Raw genomic sequence first — 22,355 nt, forward strand, 5'->3', positions numbered from 1 at the left:
AAAGTCAAACCAGAACAGAGTTTAAATAATTGAAGTTACTTGTTCAGAATAAGGATTTGACTGTTGTGGTGGTATGGTACTCATTACCTCCATCCCAGATCATCTGGCTGTATGCCTGCCTATCCTCCCATAAAGGAAAAACTGATGACAGCTGCTTTGGGGTCTGCTTAAACAGCCCCTGCCAGAACCATGGGAAGGAGCTACGTTGAAAAAGGTCAAGGCTTATAGGCACTGAGGACACACACACACACACACACACACACCAAGCTACTGAAGACTTGAAAGCACACTTTAAAAAGGAGGACATGGGGGAGAGAACGTAGCTGCACCAGTATTCTTCCAACCCACCTTAGGTCATGGGGTGACCTACCTGATGAAGATCAGTGTGTTCTTCACACTGGTCACATGTCACAGTAAGCCACCATGGGTTAATTAACCCATAGGGCTCCAAGATATACACTGGCCACAATTTTGAATATGCCAGCTGCAGTGCCAGTGCACCACAGCTTGTCATGTTGTCCAAACCTGGGCATCATGGGTTATTTGAGGGTAACACTAGAACAACCTTGCGTATTCAAAATGGTGGCTGGCACGCATCTCAGAGTTAATTAATCTGTGCTGGCTTACATGTGAATTGGCCCAATACATTTTTTCTATATGTTTGTGCATTATTCTGGGTCAAGTAGGTTTTCCAAGAGATGCATTGGCATGGCATTACTTTGGTATTTAAAAATCTTTCAAAATTGTACGTAGTGATCATGCTGCTTTCTAATAAAGTAATGTAGCTCACAATCCTGCTCTCCAGGCATAAAAACAAATTAGATAAGACAATTATAAGAATAAACCAAACTAGGAGTAAGGATTGCAGTATTAAGCACTAGCCCTTGCCCGTAAACATCCCCTGAAACAAAAAGGTTTTAATATAGTGGCAGAAATTCAGGAGCAAGTGGGCCCAGGTGTACCCCCTCCCCCCACCAAAGGAGGGAATTCCAGATCCTGGGTGCAATGCCTGTCCCGTCCCACATACCCATCCATGTATCCTCCAAAGCCAGGAAACATAGAACACGTCATCATTTTATGTGAGAAAAGAAAGGGAAAGAACCATAACTCAGTGGTAGAGCATATGCTCTGCATGGAGAAAGTCCCAAGTTCAACAGTTAAAAGCATCATGTACTAGGTGATAGGAAACATTTCTGCCTAAGATCCTGGAGAGCACTGCCAGTAGACAATACTGGGTTAGATGGACAAATAGCCTTGCCTAGTACAAGGCAGTTTCCTGTTTACCTGAGGTGGTCCTTAAGATATTGAGGTCCCAGGCCATTTAGGGCTTTGATTGGGTTTGGAAGTAAATACAAAGCCAATGCAAGTGAAAATCAGTGCTCCATGCTCCCTGTGGCAGGTTATACTTAGAATCCCAGCTGCTGCTTTTTGTACATTCTCTCTCATCATGGATTCTATTGGGTTTCATCTAGTAAGCTTGCATAATTCTGGATTAGGCCCTCCTAAAGGTCCCAGGCAGTGCAGTAGTCTCCCAGTGTCCAAGAGGTATATAGTCCCCTAGAGAAGAGGAATAATGGTAGTAGGTATGAGTGGGCAATGGCTACTAGTCCTGATGGCTGTGTAACACCTCCAGGATCAGAGACACCATGCCTCCGAATGGAGAATAACAAGAGAGAACTAGTGTCCTCATGCCTTGCTTGTGGGCTTCCCATAGGCAGCCGATTAGCCACTGTAGTAGGCCTTTGGTCTGATCCCTCAGAGCTCTTTTTATGATCTTATTAACGTATCTTTTTATTTAACTTTCATATGTTTTCCCATCCTATTGCATCTTTCAATATCACCCGGTAATCCAAGGTCAACCTATCATCCATCTCCCTTGCTCCTGTATTCAACTTCCTGTACATGTTGTATGGTTTTCTTTTTAATATGTCTAAATAACCCACCTAGTATTTGGATTGTGATAATGCATCCTATTGGTCTCTGTCTGGCCTATTCTTTTTTGTACAAGAGTGCTCATTCTGCAGCATAACTTCGCTGCAAAAGTAGTGGAGTAACTGCAATAGAAGTTACACCAAATACAGTTTTAATAGAGCCTGGAATTGTCTAGTCTTACTGTGCATACTACTTAAAATTTATCTTTTTGTCTCATGTATCCCAAGGGTTTAGGCCAGGTTACTATACCATACTTTACTTTCAGGGATCACAGGTTACTACTACAGCCTATGAGTTTGTTGCAATGCATTTTGAGTTCTTTCGATAGGGAAAAGTAAAACTCCGAAATAATTTAATTTCTGACTTGACTTTATTTCAGAACGTATTCTATTGTTTTACATTTTATAATGGCTAATTATTCAAGTTGACTTTTCTATTCTGTTCACTAGGATGATTTTTCTGATGAAAAGAACCAGTATTATGAGAACTAATGTATCATATTTGTACAAGTGAAGTGTGTTTGTTTGATATAATACATTTTCTTTTAAGAAAAATTGTTTTTGTGGTTATAGAAAAGGCTCCACTAACTATTTCTGCTCCAGAAGATATAAAAATAGTATATTATCGAGCACTGTATCCTTTTGAATCCCGAAGTCACGATGAAATCACTATCCACCCAGGAGATATCATCATGGTAAGAGAGGAATTCAGTGTTACATAAAGGCACAGATGTTTCACATATCTCAAGGATAAATGCTGGTTGTGAAATTGTAAGATCCTGGGGGCTGAAAGATCAAACTGAGATTGTGTGGTGTCTGAAAGTAGTGCATTTAGTCCAGAGGGTTAAATTCAAGAAACGAATTCAAGAAAAGGTGATAACAAATAACAGAGCAGATCCATGAACAATGAATGGATTACTAGATAAAGACTACTGCCTTCTATATATACTACTCCATACACTTTGTGCTACATCTGAGGCCTTCTTCCAGGTGCCATTGCCAAATAAAGTGCAAGCCTAGGAACCAGGCCTTTTCAGCAGTGTCTCGGGTTTGTGGAATGCCCTTCCCTGAGAGCTGCATTAAGCCCCCACTTTATATTACTTTCAACATCAGGCCAAGATCTGGATATTCTAGGAGGCTTTAGGCAAGTATTTGTTAGTCATTTATAGAGATGTGAAGGCCCAGAAAAAAATTCACAGGGAAAAACATGTTCCCTCCCCCTTCCAACTTTTTTTTACATTTTCCAACAAATTTGAAATGGCAGGGAGGGGTGGGGGATGAAACTTCTATGAAATATTTTCTCCTTTGGCATGAGTAAATTCCTTTTTAAAATAAGATTTCATCACTCAAAGTGTGTAGTATGAAGATATATATGTAAGGCAATCTACAATATTAGAGAATAATTCCTGTGTATACTGTAGATTCAGTGTTGTGATAAAGTTTAACTTGATATCCAAACATGCTACTTGTCCTTAATATTGTGACGATATGAGACTGTTTCTGTCTAAAACATTTAGTACAAAACGTTATTTCTATGGTCAACTTTTTATTGTTTCCTGTTTCTGAGATGGCAAAAACTAAGATACACGTACTTAGGTAACATAGGGTACAGCAGTTGCCCGCTATCTCTCTCTGATATTGGATATATTCAAAGTTTTGCTTGTATAAAAACTAAGGCTGTAATACTATATACACCTGGAAGTAAGCTCCACTAAACATAGTTCGTGTAACTTCTGAGTAAACATGCGTAGGATTATTTTATGTAAGCCAGCTTGGATGACAGGGGGTTACTTTAAAAGACATCCTGAAAAGATTTAAAATATATTATTTTATGTGAATAAAAAAGCTCTGGAAATGTCATAAATGTGCCAAACTGTAAAATTTTATATCCTAAATTATAAATTATGCTTTTTATGTTGTTAAAGCAGTAAAATAAATTTAAATATAAATGATTACAGGGAACCAAATACTGGGAGGTTTGTTTCAGAGTATTTTAAGCCTGACTTTGTAGTAATATGAATACAAAAATGGGTCTTTTTTCCAACCTTATTCTACAGGAAATTATATCATCCCAGGAGACAAAGAAATTCAGTATGGGTTATGGCGTTTGAGATATTTGCTTCTCCTAAAGTACAGTGACTTAGCAAAAATAAATACATTGTGTACTTTGTGATAAAGCCATGAAACTTGGTTTATTTCAAGGTGATCCTATGAAGCTCAAACTAAGGGAGGTATTCCTAATATTCTCAAAATTGAAAATGGCAGATTTTGTAATCCGTAGCAGGGTAGAAGTAAATCGTGTGATACCTTAGGTGCTATGGTTCTATTTCCTTTTTTTATACACGAGGGTATATTGCGTGTTATAATAATAAAAAGCATTACAAGCAGCAGTAGTAACATTGAGGGCTGTGGAATGGACAGTTAACATCATTGTCCCTCCTCTGCTTCAGTGATGACTGCTCCCGAGTGCCAGAGATTATCTAGCTAGCCAAGAGGAGGTGCTTCAGCCCCATGGACACAATCATGTCCCATATCACTATGGAACCTTTATTTTTATTTAATTAGAAGAAGACAACCCCACCTTTCAATCAAATTATTTTCAAGTTTGCTTATAAGAGACAGACTATAATACTAAAAAAAATCCAAACGCACTCCAGAGTATGTTTCCCTTCTGTTCTGCAGTCCCAGGGCAATTGGCAGTTGAACTCAAATGTTCTTTCTACTAGAGAGTAGACAAGCAAACTCCCTGGAGCTGCTCCTTCTCTAGCCAGAGGACAGGGTCAGGCTGGTCTTCCCTGTGCTATGATGTTCTTCCTGGAAGGTATTGGGTGCAACCTCCCAGTAGCCCTTGGTACCCTGGCCAGTGGCAGAAGTCAGAGTTTGCTTCCCTTCTGTTTTCCAGTTCCAGGGTGAACTTTAAAAAGAAGCAGTTGGAGCAAAGTACCTTTTTTTAGTCACCACTGTCATTTAATTTTTTGAAAGAACCTTATTTATTTGTGTGTAAATTATATTTATTGTGAGGGGCCTTGGAAGCCTTTTGTCATAAAGCAAGATATAAATAACTATTTTGTTCTTTATACCAATGTAAGGAGCACTAACCTGGAAGTAATTTATCTGGAATTATTAATTAAGGGCACAGTCCTATCCTTATGCTCATAAGCCTCTGAACATGAAGGCTTACGGGCATCCAGTGCAGAGCACGAGGAGCAACAGAGGCGATCTTTGCTTCCCTGCTCTTTCTGCTCTGCATTTTAACTAGATGGGCTTTTTTGCCCATCTACCTGGGGCATTTCAGAGGGGGAGGAAAGGAGGCTGGGGATAGCTCATATCCCGACCTTGCCAGTCCCCTCTCATCCCCACCCACCAGAATGCTGCCTTTAGCCCCTCTCTGAGGTCAGTTCCCAACCACAGAGAGGCAGCTGGCACAGTTCTTTCTGTGCCAGCACTGAGGGGGTGGGGGGAGGAGCACGAATTCCTGGATCTGAAATATAAGGCCCCCCCAGACACTGTCTAGGTGCCACTGGATTTTCCCTAAGCTGTCTGTTTTCTTTGAAATGAAGTTGTAGCATTGCTATAACAGAATGTAATGGAATTCTTGAGGTTTCCTATATTTAGGTTTTTAGGGTATAATCTCAAAAATCCTATCCCATAGAATTTGCTGCAAAGCAGTTTTTGAATTTCTGAAATGAGCCCAGTAGAACCCACGATAGTTAATATTGAAATAGTAAATTATTATATTTCAGCATAACCAACTGACAACATATAGGGAAGAGAAATTTGGGCCCCCTGAAACAAGAGCCACAGCTCAGAATTTTTCAGGGAAACACCTCACTGGTTTTGTGGGGGGGGGGTCTTGTTTTTGCAGCCACCATACCCACCCGCCGCACACACTGATACTACTCCTAGGGCATTATAGGGGGACGAACATGATGACCAGGCTTCCAAAACAGAAGCTGTGATGCTGCTTCCACGTGCAATAACAAATCAAACCAATCTTTATTTACAGTCAACAGACCATTGGTACACATGTGAAATACACATTAATAAAAATACATATTAGTAGAAATGAAAGGATACAAAGTCTGTGAAAATGTTAATCAGTAAATTTAAAAGAAATAAAATAAAATGCAATCAAACAATTCCAAGTAGAATGAGTTTTTGAGAGTGTGTGGGGATGGGGGTATAATTTAATAAGTATTAATTTATTACTATATAAGCTCCATAAGTAAACATTCTGCCCAGATTGAGTTGCTCTTGTTTCTGGGCTATATACTTGCAACTAAAAGATTGATTTTTTAGGATTGGTCTCTGCAGCTGCTGGATTTCTGAAAGCAGTAGTGGATAACAAATGGAATATATTTTTTTAACGCTCAAGAGTTCCATTTCATAGTCTTAATTTTTGTAGATTATCTTCCTGATATATACATAGGATGCTATAAAATGAAGTAAATGTCTGATTAAATGACAACGGCAGGTGAAGATATCTCAGTACATATCATAAGATACTGGCCTGGTTAGCACATAATGACAGCCCAGAGTATGGATTGAGTATGGATTGTTGTTGAATCATGGGTTGTCGTTACGTGCAAACCCTGCACTATGGTTTAACTATGTGTTGTTAACCATGAACAACCCAGGAAAAGAACGTATGGTTTGTTGTTGGGTTGTGAACTCTGGGTTGTTCGTAGTTAACAACCTATAGTTAAAACATAGTTCACACATAACAACCCACAGTTCAACAACAACCTGTACTCAACCCATGCTTTGAGTACAGGAGACACGTAATGGCAAACCATGGTTTGTTGAATCGTGGGTTGTTGTTACATGCAAACCCTTAACCATGTTAACCATGAACAACCCAAGAAGAGACTCAATAGTTTGTTGTTGGGTTGTGAACTGTGAGTTGTTTAAATCATGGATTGTCAGTACGTGCGAACCCAGAATCGTGGGTAGTTGTTGGGTTGTTTTGTAGGATACACAGACAGCAGGCAAGAGAACTCAAGAAAATCCGGCCTCTTTACATGCCAGTACTACAGTGCTGCAAAGGCAACAAGAAAATGGTGGCCAGGCCTCCAAAAGAGGAGCTGTGATGCTGCTTCCACATTCAATAACAAAATAAAATAGAAGCAAGCAAGAGAGTGGGTGAAGGAGGAGGGAAACAAACAACCCAGGGACTGAGAAAACAAACCATGGTTTGTTCAGTCATCTGCCAGACAAACCCTGGGTAGGGCAACAAACTATCGTTTAAATAAACCATGGGTTAGCATTTTTTGTGAACCAAGCCTCCAGCTGGGTTTGCATGTAATGCTAAACCATGATTTATGTTAGTATGGGTTGTTGAATTGTGGGTTGTTGTTACATTCGAACCCGGAACTATGGTTTAACTGTGGTTTGTTAACCATGAATAACCCACACAGAGAGTTCAGGGTTTATTGTTAGGTTGTAAACTCAGAACTGTGGGTTGTTTCATCAGGCTACAGAGGCAGCAGGCAAGAGTGGTTAAAAAAAAACCCAAGCAGCTACTCTACATGCCAGTAGTACAGTGCAGCTAATTTGATTGTCTGACAGCCAAATCATGGGTTAACTCTGGATAACCCAACAACCCATGGGTTAATTAAATCATGGGTTGTCATTGTGTGAACCAGGTCTACAACTCCCATAAGCTCCAGCCAGCATGGCCAATGATCAAGACTTATGTGAATTGTAGGTAAAAATGTCTGGAGGACACCAGGTTGCTTACCCCTGAGAACACTGCTCCATAACTCTCAAATATTGTACTTCTTGGAGAAAATGTATCCATTGTGGATAGCATCTTATTTTTACATTCCATATTAACCTATAACTTGCTTGTACAGGTGGATGAAAGCCAAACTGGAGAACCTGGATGGCTTGGAGGTGAACTGAAGGGGAAAACAGGATGGTTTCCTGCAAATTATGCAGAGAAAATTTCTGAAAGTGAAATTCCAAACTCTGTAAAGCCAGTAACTGATGTGACCGCTGCACCTAAACTTTCATTGCGTGAAACTCCCACAACACCAGTAGCACCACCTGTTCCTACAGATTCAAGCACCACTGCGAACAACTGGGCAGACTTCAGTTCAACGTACGGTTTCATTGGGGTTCAATTTTCCTTTCTTCTTTATAACTGTAAAGGTGAATAATCAATATAGCATAAAGTAGCCTTGCAGTTAAATCTACAAAAGGTTTTGAGACACCTACACACATATACCTGTCCATAGTAATTTGTGGCATATCAGTGGCATGATAAAAGTTAGATCAGCTTAGCAAATAAACCTACAAAAATGTTACTAGTCTGTCACTTGTGAATTTTAAAATTGTTTTATTGAAACCCTTTTCTAATCTCAGACTCAAAGAAACAGGTTAAAAACCTGCTGTTCTGGGATTACAAACTGGATTTTTTTTTTTAAAAGGGGGAAACATTTGGAAATTACAAATAATGAAGTAATTTCATGGAACTTCAAAGAAAATTATGAACAGGGTTGTCTTCACAGATTCTAGCTGACCAAAGACAAAATAAAATTTCGCTTCTGCCCAAACTAATACCTGTTTGCTACAAAACTGTGCAGGGTTTCACAACTGTGGTTTGGTAACTGTTGGGAGGGGAGGAAATGTGGGGTAGCTCTGTTGTAATATAATCTTGGGCATGATCCAATATTCTTTTGAAGAGCATGTTGTATCAGTCAAGAAGAAGACAATTCTTATTCATGGAGGGGCCATAGCTGAATGGTAGAGCAGATGATTTGCATGAAGATGGTCCCAGGTTCAATCCCCGATATCTTCAGATAGTTAGAGTGAGGAAAGGATCCTGCCTGAAAACTTGGAGAGCCAATGCAATTCACTATTGACAATACTAGGCTAGAGGGACTGATGGTCTGACTCAGTATAAGGCAGCTTCCTATGTTCCTAATTTTTTTCATTCATTTCATGACTGTAGTGATCATTATTATATTCACCTTTCTTTTTTCAGGTGGCCAACAAATACTAGTGATAAACAAGAGACTGATAACTGGGATGCTTGGGCAGCTCAGCCTTCTCTTACTGTTCCAAGTGCAGGACAGCTGAGGCAGAGATCTGCCTTTACCCCAGCCACTGTTACTGGATCGTCTCCTTCGCCCGTCTTGGGTCAGGTGAGTTAATATTTTTGGGAAGGAGTGTGGTTGTTAAGTCTGATGATGTGCTTTATGTTACGCATGACATTTGTCAGTCTGTTCTTGTAAGATTATCAAATAAAAGATTAAGGGCTACATCCAAAGTTATGTGAACAGATTCAGAGGAGGGCAACAAAGATGATCAAGGGACTGAAAACAAAGCCGTACGAGGAGAGACTGAAAGAACTGGGCATGTTTAGCCTTGAGAAGAGAAGCGTGAGGGGAGATATGATAGCACTCTTCAAGTACTTGAAAGGTTGTCACAGAGAGGAAGGCCAGGATCTCTTCTCAATCATCCCAGAGTGCAGGACTTGGAATAATGTTACAGGAAGCCAGATTCCGGCTGAACATCAGGAAAAACGTCCTGACGGTTAGAGCAATACGACAATGGAACCAATTACCTGCGGAGGTGGTGGGCTCTCCCACACGGGAGGCATTTAAGACAAGGTTGGACAGCCACTTGTCAGGGATACTTTGACTTGGATTCCTGCATTGAGCAGGGGGTTGGACTCAATGGTCTTATAGGCTCCTTCCAACCCTACTATTCTATGATTTCTGCTTGCACAGCAGAACTTTCCCTTCCTGACTCCCCTCCCATGTGACTCACAAATCTGTCCCAGAGGGCTGAGAGACCTTCCAGAACAGATTTGGGGAACATGTGAGGGGCTGCAGGGGGAGGAGGGGGAATCCATTCCGCCAGCAGTGTCCATTCCATTGGTGGATGGACATCATTGGATACAACCCTACGTAATTAAAGATGGGGCAAACCTAACATAGAATTGCCAGCATCAGTATGGGCAGAAGAAGTGGAATTAACAATTTAGCAATTTCTGACTGCCAAGTCATTAAGATAGGAAAATACACAATAATGCTACCCTGATGGTATGGAAAGATGATGGTATAATGACAGACTTCACAATCCTTTATGTAAGTTTGCTGAACACTTTCATGCCAGTTCTTTATTTCATTAAATACTGTTAGTATGTGTCAAATAAATATGTCTGTTATCCTCATGTATCCAACTAGGGAGAAAAAGTGGAGGGACTTCAAGCACAGGCCCTATATCCTTGGCGAGCCAAGAAGGATAACCATCTTAATTTTAACAAGAATGATACCATCACTGTGTTAGAACAGCAAGACATGTGGTGGTTTGGAGAAGTCCAAGGACAAAAGGGCTGGTTTCCTAAATCATATGTAAAGCTTATTTCGGGTCCTATAAGGAAATCAACAAGGTATTTTCCTTACTTACTTTTGTTAGACATTAAGGACATTTATGTAATAATATTTGAGAAAAATCATGCTGAAATTTATTTAGACAGTTACCGTGTGTTTGTGTGTGTGGCTATTATCATAGTTTCTTTCTTTTTTTTAAAGAGGTTGTGTTAATAATTGCCAGGATAGAGTTATATAGTTTATAAAACACAATTATTTTAGCTGTAACAGTGTGCTCTATAGTCTTTTCAAATTGTCCTGCTCTATAGTCATGTTAATTTAGATTCAATAAACATTTTTACACTTGTTTCTTTAAGCATGGATTCTGGGTCTTCAGAGAGTCCTGCTAATCTAAAGAGAACATCACCAGTTACAAAATCTGCAGTTTCAGGAGAAGGTAAGAATGTTCTGGGGAACCTTGAAAGTATGGTGGATCACTTAATATTGACTAATAATGAGTGTTTGAGAGCAAAATCATAGGGAAGAAATGGTGCTGTCAAACTTGCTGTATTAAATTTAAGTGCAAAATCATTGATTTAAGGCACAATTCTGTGCATGTTTAGACAGTATGGCTGGAGCATGGTTGTATTTGTAGGATTTTTTCTGTCTAAACATGCATAGGATTGTGACCTTAGTTTGACAACTAAATGGCCTAGTTTGGACATAATGACAAAACCAAGTTTTTTTTGTTATGAGAACGAGCCTGCATAAGCCTCAGGCTTCTGCATGCCCCCTTCACCCCTCCTCCTCCTCCTTTTCAGGTGAGAGGAGGAGATCAAAAGCTTTTACATTTTGTACTAACCTGTCAAGGGCTCCTTGGAGGCCTCTCTCAGTCTAATCCAGTAGCCAAGTCCAGACACAGACAAATGGATTCTTTTCAAAGCTTTATTCCTCTTTTATAACTTAACAACTCTACTGTTAGCAACTAGATATGAGCAGCAGAGTACCTATGCCCTACGTTGGAACAGTTGGTCCCCGTTTGAAAGGGAATTACTGGCAGACCCCTGAACTTAAGGACTAGGGAGAGTCCCTCCCCTTTTCCCTTGGATCCTCTGGGCGCAGCTATTGTTTGCGCGCCAACCGGGCACTACGCCTCCTTTCTGCGCCCTCCATTTGGCGCCGCTCTCTGCATCGGCGTCGCGCGTCCATCAAGTCTGCTTCCTGCGCTCTGTCACTCCCAGGACTGCTATCTAAGCTAGGAATGCTGGTGGGAGGAATCTCCATCAGCTGTTGGCCCTGGGAAAGAGGAGCGCACTCTTCTCCCAGGAGCGACTCCTCTTCCTCAGAATCAGAACTACTCTGGGATGCTATGGGCTCAGTGTCCACCCTGACATAACCATAGTTACGCATTATTTCCAAACTTGGGGGACTGTGGTTTATTGTTTTAACTGTGGTTAGTTAAAACAAACCAGACATAATGCAGCTTCTGTTGTATTATGGAAAATATAGGGAGCTGTTTTAAAATATAAGCAGGAATTCTGCATCTTCTATACTATAGTACTGTTTGACATTGTTCATTGTCTAGACTTTTTCATGCTTATCCAATCTATTAAATTTCACTTTAGTGTTAAAAGCATTTAATATCTTTTGTAATTTCTTTTGAAACTGGTATGTTCCTTTAAATATTCATCTGGGTTTGAAGAATGAGATGTGTACTCTGCATGCAGAGAATCAAGGTAGTACTTATATTTAAGGCCTCATGTGGTGTGATGAGAATATTAAACTCCTGAAGATACCGTTTTTTTAGAGTGTGGGGAGCACCATATGCATGTGTCCCTTTGTGTGGAGCTGCCCATTCGATGGAACTGAATTAAAAGGTCTTGCAGGCTGGTGAGCTTCATGTTCCCACAAGGAATTGCCTGATGGGGAAAATGGATATCAGTATTGACTTAGATACGTAGAAAGATTTTATACTAGGGCTGTTCACCAACTAAAGAATGTTCTGTTGATCGAGCATCTGCCTTTTAACAAACTGAAAGGAGGAAGAGCTGCTTTTCCAGGCACCAGCCCAGTCCCTTTCTTCATACTGAGAGAGGCATAGAGTTCCACGCCTCTCTCAGCATGTGGAAAAGAAAAATGGGTGACCACATAATGAGAACACCGGATACCCTGGAGAAGATGCTGATGCTAGGGGAAGTGGAAGGCAAAAGGAAGAGGGACTGACCAAGGGCAAGATGGATGGATGATATTCTGGAGGTGACGGACTCAACCTTGGGGGAGGTGGGGGTGGCGACGGCTGACAGGAAGCTCTGGTGTGGCTGGTCCATGAAGTCACGAAGAGTCAGAAGCGATTGACCAAATAAACAACAAAAAGGTGGGTGACATCAGGGGAGGGGTTTCAGGGTGGAGCCCTGCCCCCTGATGTCATTCGGGGGGCCCAGGTTGGTCTTGGGGGGCAATTCAGCCCCCAGACCATACTCACTTTGACACCCCTGACTTAGATGACCTAACAATTAAAGCTTGCAACAGTAGTTCATATCAGTGATTAGTTACTACGTATTTCTATAAGAATGCTACTTTTCATCAAAAGCAAAGCCATTAACTGTGCTTACAGTGAAACTTATGATAACCTATATAGATTTTTGTCCTTTTGGTAACTCATGGGGAAGAAAATCCACCATAGCAATTTTTTCTGACATGAGAACGTTATAGGGAATTAAATCTTCTTCCAGGAACTTCACAAATTGTGCTCTTAAGAATCAGGCCTTGTTTTCATCTTAGGGCTGCTTTGAAGTCCATTTTTAAGAACAGAAAATGCTGTTTGCTACAAAATGTGAGAGTAGGAATTATGCTGTATTACATTACCTGTTTTTCATGAAATAAACTTGCAAATTAACCGATGATTTACAAGTATTTTCTCATTTCCAAATCTTTCTACCTGCTCTAGAATATGTTGCCATGTACACTTATGAGAGCTCTGAACAAGGAGATTTAACATTTCAGCAAGGGGATTTAATTCTTGTGACCAAGAAGGATGGTGACTGGTGGACAGGAACATTGGGTGATAAATCAGGAGTATTTCCATCTAACTATGTTAGGCTCAAGGACTCGGAGGTAAAATGCACACAGATGCATGCATTTTATTAAAAATACATTTTTTACAATCTCCTGTCTACTTTTATATTATGGTAGATTATTGCAAATTGATGAATTGCATAATGAGGGTAGGGAGAAACAAAAAATACATTGAACTGAACTATGCCAAAAGCAATCTTTGATTCTCTGACTGTACTCATATCCTCAGAAAATAAAAGATCGTCTGCAGCCAAATTAGGATTGTCACAATTGCTGTTACCAAGTTTAGTAGCATTATGATTCAAGAAGATATTAATTTCACATACAATGAGAAAAGCACATATTCCAACATATACTCGCATTCCATTGTATACCTGCATTAAGCTTAATGGAAGTGTTAGTCCATGGAGTCAGACAATAGCAGTGAATTCTTTGAAATTCTATTAGGTTTCACAAAGCATTAATGGGTTCATTCACAATTCTGGTCAAGTACAGCAGTAGTACTCTTATGCTACTTGCACTGCAGGGCAAAACAAATGTTGTGAAGAAGAGGGATCAGTCCTTTCTCTCCTTGTGTCATTCTCCCCTGTACTCCCACTCATGCTGCATGTTCTGACAGTTTCATGCTATGCAGAGAGCCACATAAGAAAATCTAGGTTGCTTTCCACCAGCGGTACAACAGCCGGAATATTGGGAGAGATTTCTGGATATGTATTATTACCACTGCCTGACTTAACCATGAAGCAAAATGAATACTCCTGTGTTGAGAAGCATGAAAGTATTTTTAACTTGTGTGACCATGACAGACAGTGGGTTCCTGGCACTTTTCTCTCCCTGTGGGGAGAAGGTGCTATCAGGAAAGATCTCTTGGCTGCCAGGAGAGGGCAGTCCCCCCCCCCCCCAACCAAGGGTGGTAGTGGTTGGAGTTCAGTGATGGAAATTGTAGAATTTCCCTCAGTACTTTAAAATGCTTCAAGGAGTGCTTAATAATAATGTTGTTGTTCTTGTTCTTGTTGTTATTACCACCCAATAGCTGAAGTTCTCTGGGCGGTTCACAACTTAGTATATGAACTAAGTAGAAGTACTTCCTGCAGCAGCAGCTCAGATAGTAATATTATAATACCATCATCTTGCAGAGCATGATAGTGTGTGGGTGAAGGAGTGTGTATCTTGAGAAGCTTATATCTCTAGAAGAGATTCTTGCTCAGTTGAATAGAGATACCTGTTCAAGAGGATCAGTTGATTGTAGTTGAGATGTGGCTTTCAAGTGTGTTCGGCTGACTTATATTGCTTCTCAGTACAAAATGAAAATGTGTTCTTGTCACCCTAACCTTAGATACCCTAAATTTGCAATCCTAGGCACACTTGGCAAGGAATATGCCTTTGAACATATTGGGATTTACTTCTAAGTAAACACGCTGTACATTTCCTACATAGAACTAGGCAGCGCAAGTTGGTATTAAGCGCAGTTGATCTCATTTTCTGTATGGTGAGACGAGGTCTCCAAAAGACTGGGTTGTTTCTTTTGCACTGCCCAAGAAGGCAGGATCACATGATAGTGATTTTTTGGGTGCTGGCTTCACCCCCAGTTCCTTACTTCCTTGCCCAGGACAGTCATCTCTCAAGCTTCCTCTCCATTTTTCTGCTTAAGCACCTTTTTCTGACCTCCCTTTAATTCGTTTCTTACTATTTCTCAGTCCCAGGCTTCCTTCTACTCTTTTATTAAAACAAAACAAGCAAATAAAAACCCATCTCTCCTTCTCATCTCCGTTCTTATGGCTGTGGTGGGGAAGGGAGCAACAGCATCGAAAAAGCTTGGAAAGAAGACAATGCACATTAGGGCTATCAAGGCTCCAAGCGCATGACAGCATGCCTCCTCACGGAGCTTGCTGGCATCCCATTCTCCTGACAACCAAACTGCTGTGTCTCCCAAGCCTCATGATCGCGGTACCGCATCCGGGCAGGGTGGGCACCAGCACCAGCAGCACGAGGAGTTGAATATCTCCCCAAGCTCTGAAGAGGCCGCACTCCAAACAGAGCCCCACCACACCACTGAACAGCCTGTCAACAGGAACTGGTGATTTCTGAGGCCTCCAATGCCAAATTGGCCCCAGTGCAGGACACCACGGCTAACATACGAGATTTGGAGCTTGCGGGGCGGGGGCGGGGGAGTAGTGCTGCGCCACAGACAGCGATCGCCATTTTATCTGGCTGGAATCGTCCTGCCAATTCCAGGCAGTGCCATCTTCTGCTTTTCAGGCCTCTGCAGACCACTTCAGAGCAACTCCTACTCACCTCTGTCCCTTTAATGAGTATCAATTAATCCAAAAAATTAAGGCTGTGGTAGTCAGTGAATTTACCAACTAAATCCTTGATAGAAATCTCCTGAGACAGCCCAGAGCGGGTACTCCAAGGAAGAGAACAAGTGCATCTCTCTTTTCAGTCTACCTTCCTCCTCCCCACCCAGAGCCTAAATCAAAGACAATGAAAAAAAGACAGCATGTTAAGGGAGAGGTTCTAGGCAAGCTACTAAATGCAAGCTCATCACCTCAATTACCTCCATTCACTCCTTGGCAGAATCTGACCAGGCCTCCCCACCATCTCATTCCCTCTTGCCTAGCAGTCATCCTCTGTGCATACAGTTAGTGATGATGACAGCAAACTCCTTTCTTCAGATCTCTAAGCAGAATGGTCAGACTCAGCTCAAACTGAGCAACCTTCTAAGGTTTTTTTTTTAACTCTGATGATTTCTTTACTCTGCTCTCTAAAGGGCTGACCACCCTAGGCCTCATCTCAAAACTGCTCTGGGAGGCCACCTCCTTCCTCCATCTCAGGGCAGTGAATCTCATGACCCTAGTACACCTTTTGGGACTTACAGTAAGCCAGCTGGTCTTACTGGGGGCCTATTGCTGGGTGGGGGGCCTACTGCCACAATCTGGTAATTCAGGGTTGCTGGTCCCTTGTAGAAGCCAGCCACAGCATCAACTGGCTGGAACTATGAGCAGCCTGTCTAGCACTAGTCCATTTTCATCATGTCCTCATAAGAATGGACAAGGTATCCATGGTGGGCCACATAAACCATCAAGGAGGGGGGTCTCACTCCAAGTCACTTCAAAACGAAGGAAGCAAACCTCTTTGCCCGGGTAGAGCAGTCCATTCTATTGATCTCAGCCTAACACATCAAGGGGATACTGAATGTGACAACAGACTATCTTACTTAACAACACATTGATCCAGGCAAGTGAGCCCTCAACCTCAAGGTCATTCACCAAATTCAACACTGCTTTGGCCGCATGATGATTTATGCAGTCGCATGATGCAACCTTTTCGCATTCCCCAAAAATTACAAGCTACCTTGGTTCTTGTCCCGCTTCCAGTCCAGTAAGGTGGAACCACAGGATGCTCTCACATCACCCTGGCCCCCAAGTCTTCTGTTCACCTTTCTACCAACACCTCTAATTTCAAGGGTTCTTTGCAAGATACAAGCAGAGCAAGCCACAATCATCCTTGTGGCCCCACACTGGCCAAGATGCCCATGTTTTTCAGAAATACTACAACTGGCTGAGTTCCTTCCATAGCAACCAGATCTCCCCTGTCAGGAACCCATTTCTCACCCAGCCTGGCTACATCTAACAGCATGGAAACTGACAAACTTCCTGAGCCTGGGCTACCTGCAACCAGTGGTCTCCTGTCTTCTAAGAAAAGATCAACAGAGCATATCTACAAAGCAACCTGGAAGGCTTTTTCCAGATGGTGCAAATGCAAAACAGTGCACCTGTCGTAAGGCAGCACTCACAAACCTCGTTTCTTTCCTCCATGCAAGTATGGACATGGGCCTTAAGCCCAAAACATTAGAGAGACAGGCATCATTTGGTTATAAGCTTGGCTGAGGAGCCAGTGGGGCAAAGCTACCATCTGTGGGATTATGACTGAATGCCTCTAAATCATAACCCCCCTAAACGTAACGATAGTTGGTGTGATAGTTGTTGTGTCCTGCCCAGTACAAGAGAAACCACAATTTCAGACATTTGGACAGGCATCATCTCTCAGTCCTCTCGAGACCTGGCTATGCAACAATGGCAACACACCACCATCACCTAAAGCGCTTCTTAAGAGCTGCTCTTTTCAGCCCTCCAGTAGCGTTCAGATTCCCATCCTGGAACCTCCACAATCCTAAAAGCATTCACCACAGCTCCCTTTGAACCCCTACAAACTGTGTCACTCAGACAAATCCCTGGTTCCTTCCACAGCAACCAACATTTTAAGGTGGCCTTCCTTATAGGCTGCATCACTTCAGCCAGAAGGGTTTCCAAATTGGGAGCTTTTTCTATTTGAGACCATCTATGTGTCTTCACCAACACCACAGTTATACTCAGACTTGACCCTCCCTTCATACCAAAAGTAAACTTTCTGTTACACCGGTCCCAGAAACTGGTCCTTCCATCCTTCTGTCAAAACCTTTCTTATCCCTCTCTGAGAAGCTATTATTATTATTATTATTATTATTATTATTATTATTATTATTATTAATTTCATGGCACAAATTAGATGTCTGCAGGGCTCTAAAAATTTACATATGTAGGACCAAGGACCTACACCGTACAGACTCACTATTTGTGTCTTTCCACCCAACGTCACTAGGCAAGAGGCCTAGGTGCTGTTGTAGCCACCATCCAAGGCTACGATAGCATGCTGGATTGAGGTCTGCATCACATCAGCGTATGATGCACAACACATTCCTTCATGGCGGACAAGATACCAACTGGCATACACCCCAGCCCTTACCATACCACATGATTTGGCTCCTCAGAGGGAGCATCTATCCTCCTTTGCTTCTCAGTATCCTCTCTGCATACTTACTGCTTCACCTCAGCCATGGAAGGAACTGTGGGTGGAGCCGGAGGAAGCAGCACTCATAATGTGATCCCTGACTTCCTGGACGGTGCTAAGGAAACAATCCAGTCCTTTGGACACTTCTGTCACACCACACCACAATGGACCTTCACAGTAAGTTCCCAGTGCCCCATTCTGGTCTCTGTTTTTCTGAAAGTGTAGTTCTGGCAACTCCATTTAATTACTTAGATCTTGAACATCATGCCTCAGTGTGTTCTACTTTTGAAAAGGCGTATATAATACTTCCTATAAGTACCAGGTTTCTCTTATTATTGAGGTTAAGCATACCCAGGTGACTATTTCACTTTTTCCAAAATACAATCCTTTAATACTACAAAGGCTTGAAACTGTTTCAGTATATCACTGCTGTTGCAAACATAAAATATTCCTGTAGAATAGCTGACTCTTAGCTGAATCTCAGCTGCTCTATGATACTTGAAATTTGCACTTCATTCAGAGTGCACATAATATATGTACAGCCCAATTTTAGACAGTGCAATTGAAAGAAGGTAGGATTTCCATTTCAGTAATACTACAAAATTGCTCTTGTATTTTTAATTTTCAGAATAATTGAATGCATATATGCTAAATTCTACTTGATGCATTTTCAAAGTAGGAATGAGCATCTGTCAGGATTAACATGTAACATGCATTGTAGCTTGTAATGTATGACAATCCTCTGTGTATAAAATTGTGTTGTGTACATATTTGTCCATATCTGCATGTAAGTAATGCATCGGTTCCCACAGGTGTGCCATATATGTAGGTAACTGCCATTGTTGAAGGTCAAAGTGAAAACAACACAGAATAAAGTATGCAAAATTACAGATTTGCCTAAATTTGCACAATGTATACAGGTCTCAAAATCCAGATTTTTTTAGTACAGAATTTGAATTGCCTGGATACATAACCTTTTTTTTTTAGCAGAGTATACACAGGGCTTACTGTAATATAATGACAAAGTTATAATCTAAGAGAGGGTCAGTTGAAAAGGCCTCCAAAACATGGAAGTTTTAATGCAACTGGCTGTCTTCCTCCTAGGCCAGAATTAAGGAGTTGAAGTATGCCCAAGGGCTTGCATGTGCCTTGTGAAATTTCTGCCTGTTTTCTTTGAACAACGGGCCATCTTACCATATCACAAGTTGCTTTTAAAACTCTTTCCATTTCCAAAGCAGTGTAGCATGTTGGGTCCACTATCTGAGAAACACTAGCAGAACTAGTTGCATAGTTCTTTAGGACCCGGGCATAATATAGAAAAGTTGCTCTACAGAAATAAGAGTTATGTTTGCCTTATTATTTAAAGGTGCCTGGAACCGCTGGGAAAACAGGAAGCTTAGGCAAGAAACCTGGTGAGTTATACTATGTATGTATGTATGTATTACATTTATATCCCACCTTTTTTTCTTGCAAAAAACCCAAAGCAGCTTACATAATCCTCCTCTTCTCCATTTTATCCCCACAAGAACCTGTGAGGTAGGTTAAGCTGACAGTCAGTGGCTGGCCCAAAGTCACCCAATGAGCTTTATGCGCATGTGGGAACTAGAACCTGAAACTCCAAAGTCCCAATCCAGCACTCTAACTACTACACTACATTGGCTCTCAAGTACTCTTGAGTTGTACCCTAGAAAAACTAGAGTAACACTTGTAAAATGTGTTTTACTCTTCCGAATCTTGTATCATTGTATAAATATGTTTTAAAGGATAGTTGTTGCTGATCTCTATCCTATATTTTCTTAATATCATACTAATAGCATGGGTTATACACAGTTGTGCATGTAATATATACTTGAATATCTGGTTTAGATGGGATATCTGACTCTTTCGCTTCTAGTTGATAACATGGATTATCCAGCTTCCAGCCTAATGGCATTCTTTCTAGAGCACACTGAGTTGCCAGAGTTTCTATTACTACTCACCTCCACCTGACCTGCTAACAGGTAGTATAACTCCAAATAGCGTAGTAGAATGTTGTAACCACTTTAAATTGAGAAGAGCAGTGGGAAGATAAAGCTGCTATTGGCACAAAAAGTTCTTGTGGGATGAGGGTGCTGGACAGTTGTCTTCAGAACTCTCTGAAGGTATGCAGCCCACAATGTGGATTTGTCTAATTTTAATTTAAAAAATGATTCTAGATACCACAGGAGTGACTTTTTGCCAGTTGGCCCATGCTTCTGTAACATAGGAAGCTGCCTTATACCAGTTCAGAATATTTGTCCATGTAGCTAGTATTGTCTAGCAGGGTCTCAGCAATGGTCTTTCCCATCGCCTGCTACCTAATCCCTCTAACTGGAGATGCCAAGGATTGAACCTGAGACCTTCTGCATGCAGAACATGTACTCTGCCACTGAGCTGTGTTTGCTCCCCAAGTTCTTGAAGTTCTTCTCTTGAAATCTTTTTATTTAAAAATGCATTCACTGTGTTTATTAATTCAGCAGTTTTTCTGAATGTCATCTTTAGATTTGTTTCTAATGTCCTATTTCTATACTACTAGGAAGAGTGAGGCTTGAACTCACATTTATATATTACATATTTTGTTAACAAGCATATTTGATTCTGCCAACCTACAAAGAAAGGGAATATAGTTGTGTAATCCCTGCCATAGATCTTTGCAAACTTTGCAAAGTAAAGGGTAGTGGCAACTGTGTAATTATAATATTTCAAAATATTGGGCAAGGAGTCTTTTGAGCTTCAGTATTCTAATTACAACAACATTTGTCTTTTTGGACAATTCCCTGGTTGGATCTCTGTTACTGAAACTCTGAACTTGGTTGAGTCAGGCTTCAGTCCTATATTCTCTCCCATCCCACCCAGTAGACATTCTACTCTGTGCTTGCTCAATACCATGCCAGTGTCTTAACATATTTGGCAAGACCTTAGCATTGGGGGTATCAGGCAGGGTTTCTGCTTCACCTTAAGTTATTATCCACTGGACCTTGCAGCTTCTTGGAGCCTAGGGCTAATCACCTGACATTATCAGCTACTCCTTGACTAAGTATGCTTACTGCTTTCTGGAAACTGCATCTCTTATGTAGAAAACTAGTTCCTGTTCCTTAAATGATCTAATACACTCAACTTAGTATTTGTCACTCTTCCGTCAGATGACTGCAAGGCTTGTATCATACCATTCAATTATTGATTTATTATTTCCTGGTGTGTTGTTATAAATATGTGGTTAAAAAATTAAAAATGGGGCCCTGCTACCTATGTTGAAAACAGTATGTCTTTGCAATCTGTAAATAAAATGCACAGTGTCTTGGTAAAATAATTGGATGTACAGTAAATGTGTGTTACATTTAAGTGATATTGCTATGTTTAGAGAAATAATAATTAAAATATTTCTTTTTGAAATAACAGAAATTGCTCAAGTCATTGCCTCATACACAGCAACAGGTCCCGAACAGCTTACGCTTGCTCCTGGTCAGCTAATACTTATCAGGAAGAAGAATCCTGGTGGATGGTGGGAAGGGGAGCTCCAGGTTAGTTAATATTTTGGCCTTTAACCCAGGGGACTGGATTACCCTTTGGACAGTCATGTGGACAGGATGCCATCAGTGCGTGGGGCCCCATCCATGACATCATTGGGTATCTGCCTGAAGTGCCAGCTGGAGCTACTCAGTTGTAGAGTTTGCTTTGTTCCATCCAGGCTTTCCCCAGCTAGTGAAAGTCCACTGAGGTGCTGGCTTCACTCCTCCACTGCCTTCCCTGCAAAGGGAACTGCTGCCTTCTGAGCAGTTTGAAGTTTGGGGAGGGGAGGGGAAGGGAAGGGAAGGGAAGGGCTTCAGGGAGGGACTTCAGCAAAGGCCATGCAGGCAAGAGGTTCCCTATCTCTGCTCTAACTTATTACTTGAGCACGAAGAGAATGAAAGCTACATTAATTGCAGAAATAAAGCATGCACTTTATCTTCTTCCTATACAACCCCACCCCGAATCTGCCATAAAAGTGATTCTGCCCTAATTCCTAGATAACTTTTCAAACAAATCACATTTTTGCTTACAATTCTGACACTTTTCTTTTTAGCTTTGGGCTAACATTCCAGGCTACTTGTATGATAAACAATTGTATTTCATAGTATTTAAAACAATAAACTTTTGTTTACTCAATGTTCGAAAAACGGCAGCATAGCACTCCACTCCA

At 41.2% G+C, this 22,355-nt stretch overlaps 1 protein-coding gene across 7 annotated transcripts in view; it reads left to right on the forward strand.

The window, feature by feature from the left end:
• The window catches only part of ITSN1 (intersectin 1), a 136,571-nt gene that overhangs the window by 71,282 nt on the left and 42,934 nt on the right, over positions 1–22,355 (forward strand). For all 7 annotated transcript variants that reach the window (XM_084843665.1, XM_084843667.1, XM_084843664.1 and 4 more), the window contains 8 exons: positions 2,505–2,626; positions 7,787–8,034; positions 8,920–9,079; positions 10,127–10,332; positions 10,630–10,709; positions 13,200–13,366; positions 19,524–19,569; positions 21,575–21,696. In XM_084843665.1, the coding sequence (XP_084699791.1) occupies positions 2,505–2,626; positions 7,787–8,034; positions 8,920–9,079; positions 10,127–10,332; positions 10,630–10,709; positions 13,200–13,366; positions 19,524–19,569; positions 21,575–21,696 (1,151 nt within the window). The remainder of the gene's footprint in view (positions 1–2,504; positions 2,627–7,786; positions 8,035–8,919; positions 9,080–10,126; positions 10,333–10,629; positions 10,710–13,199; positions 13,367–19,523; positions 19,570–21,574; positions 21,697–22,355) is intronic.

Source organism: Heloderma suspectum, chromosome 3 (assembly GCF_057233095.1).
Source record: "Heloderma suspectum isolate Gila_16-S chromosome 3, 16-S_ref, whole genome shotgun sequence".
Classification (NCBI taxonomy): domain Eukaryota; kingdom Metazoa; phylum Chordata; class Lepidosauria; order Squamata; family Helodermatidae; genus Heloderma; species Heloderma suspectum.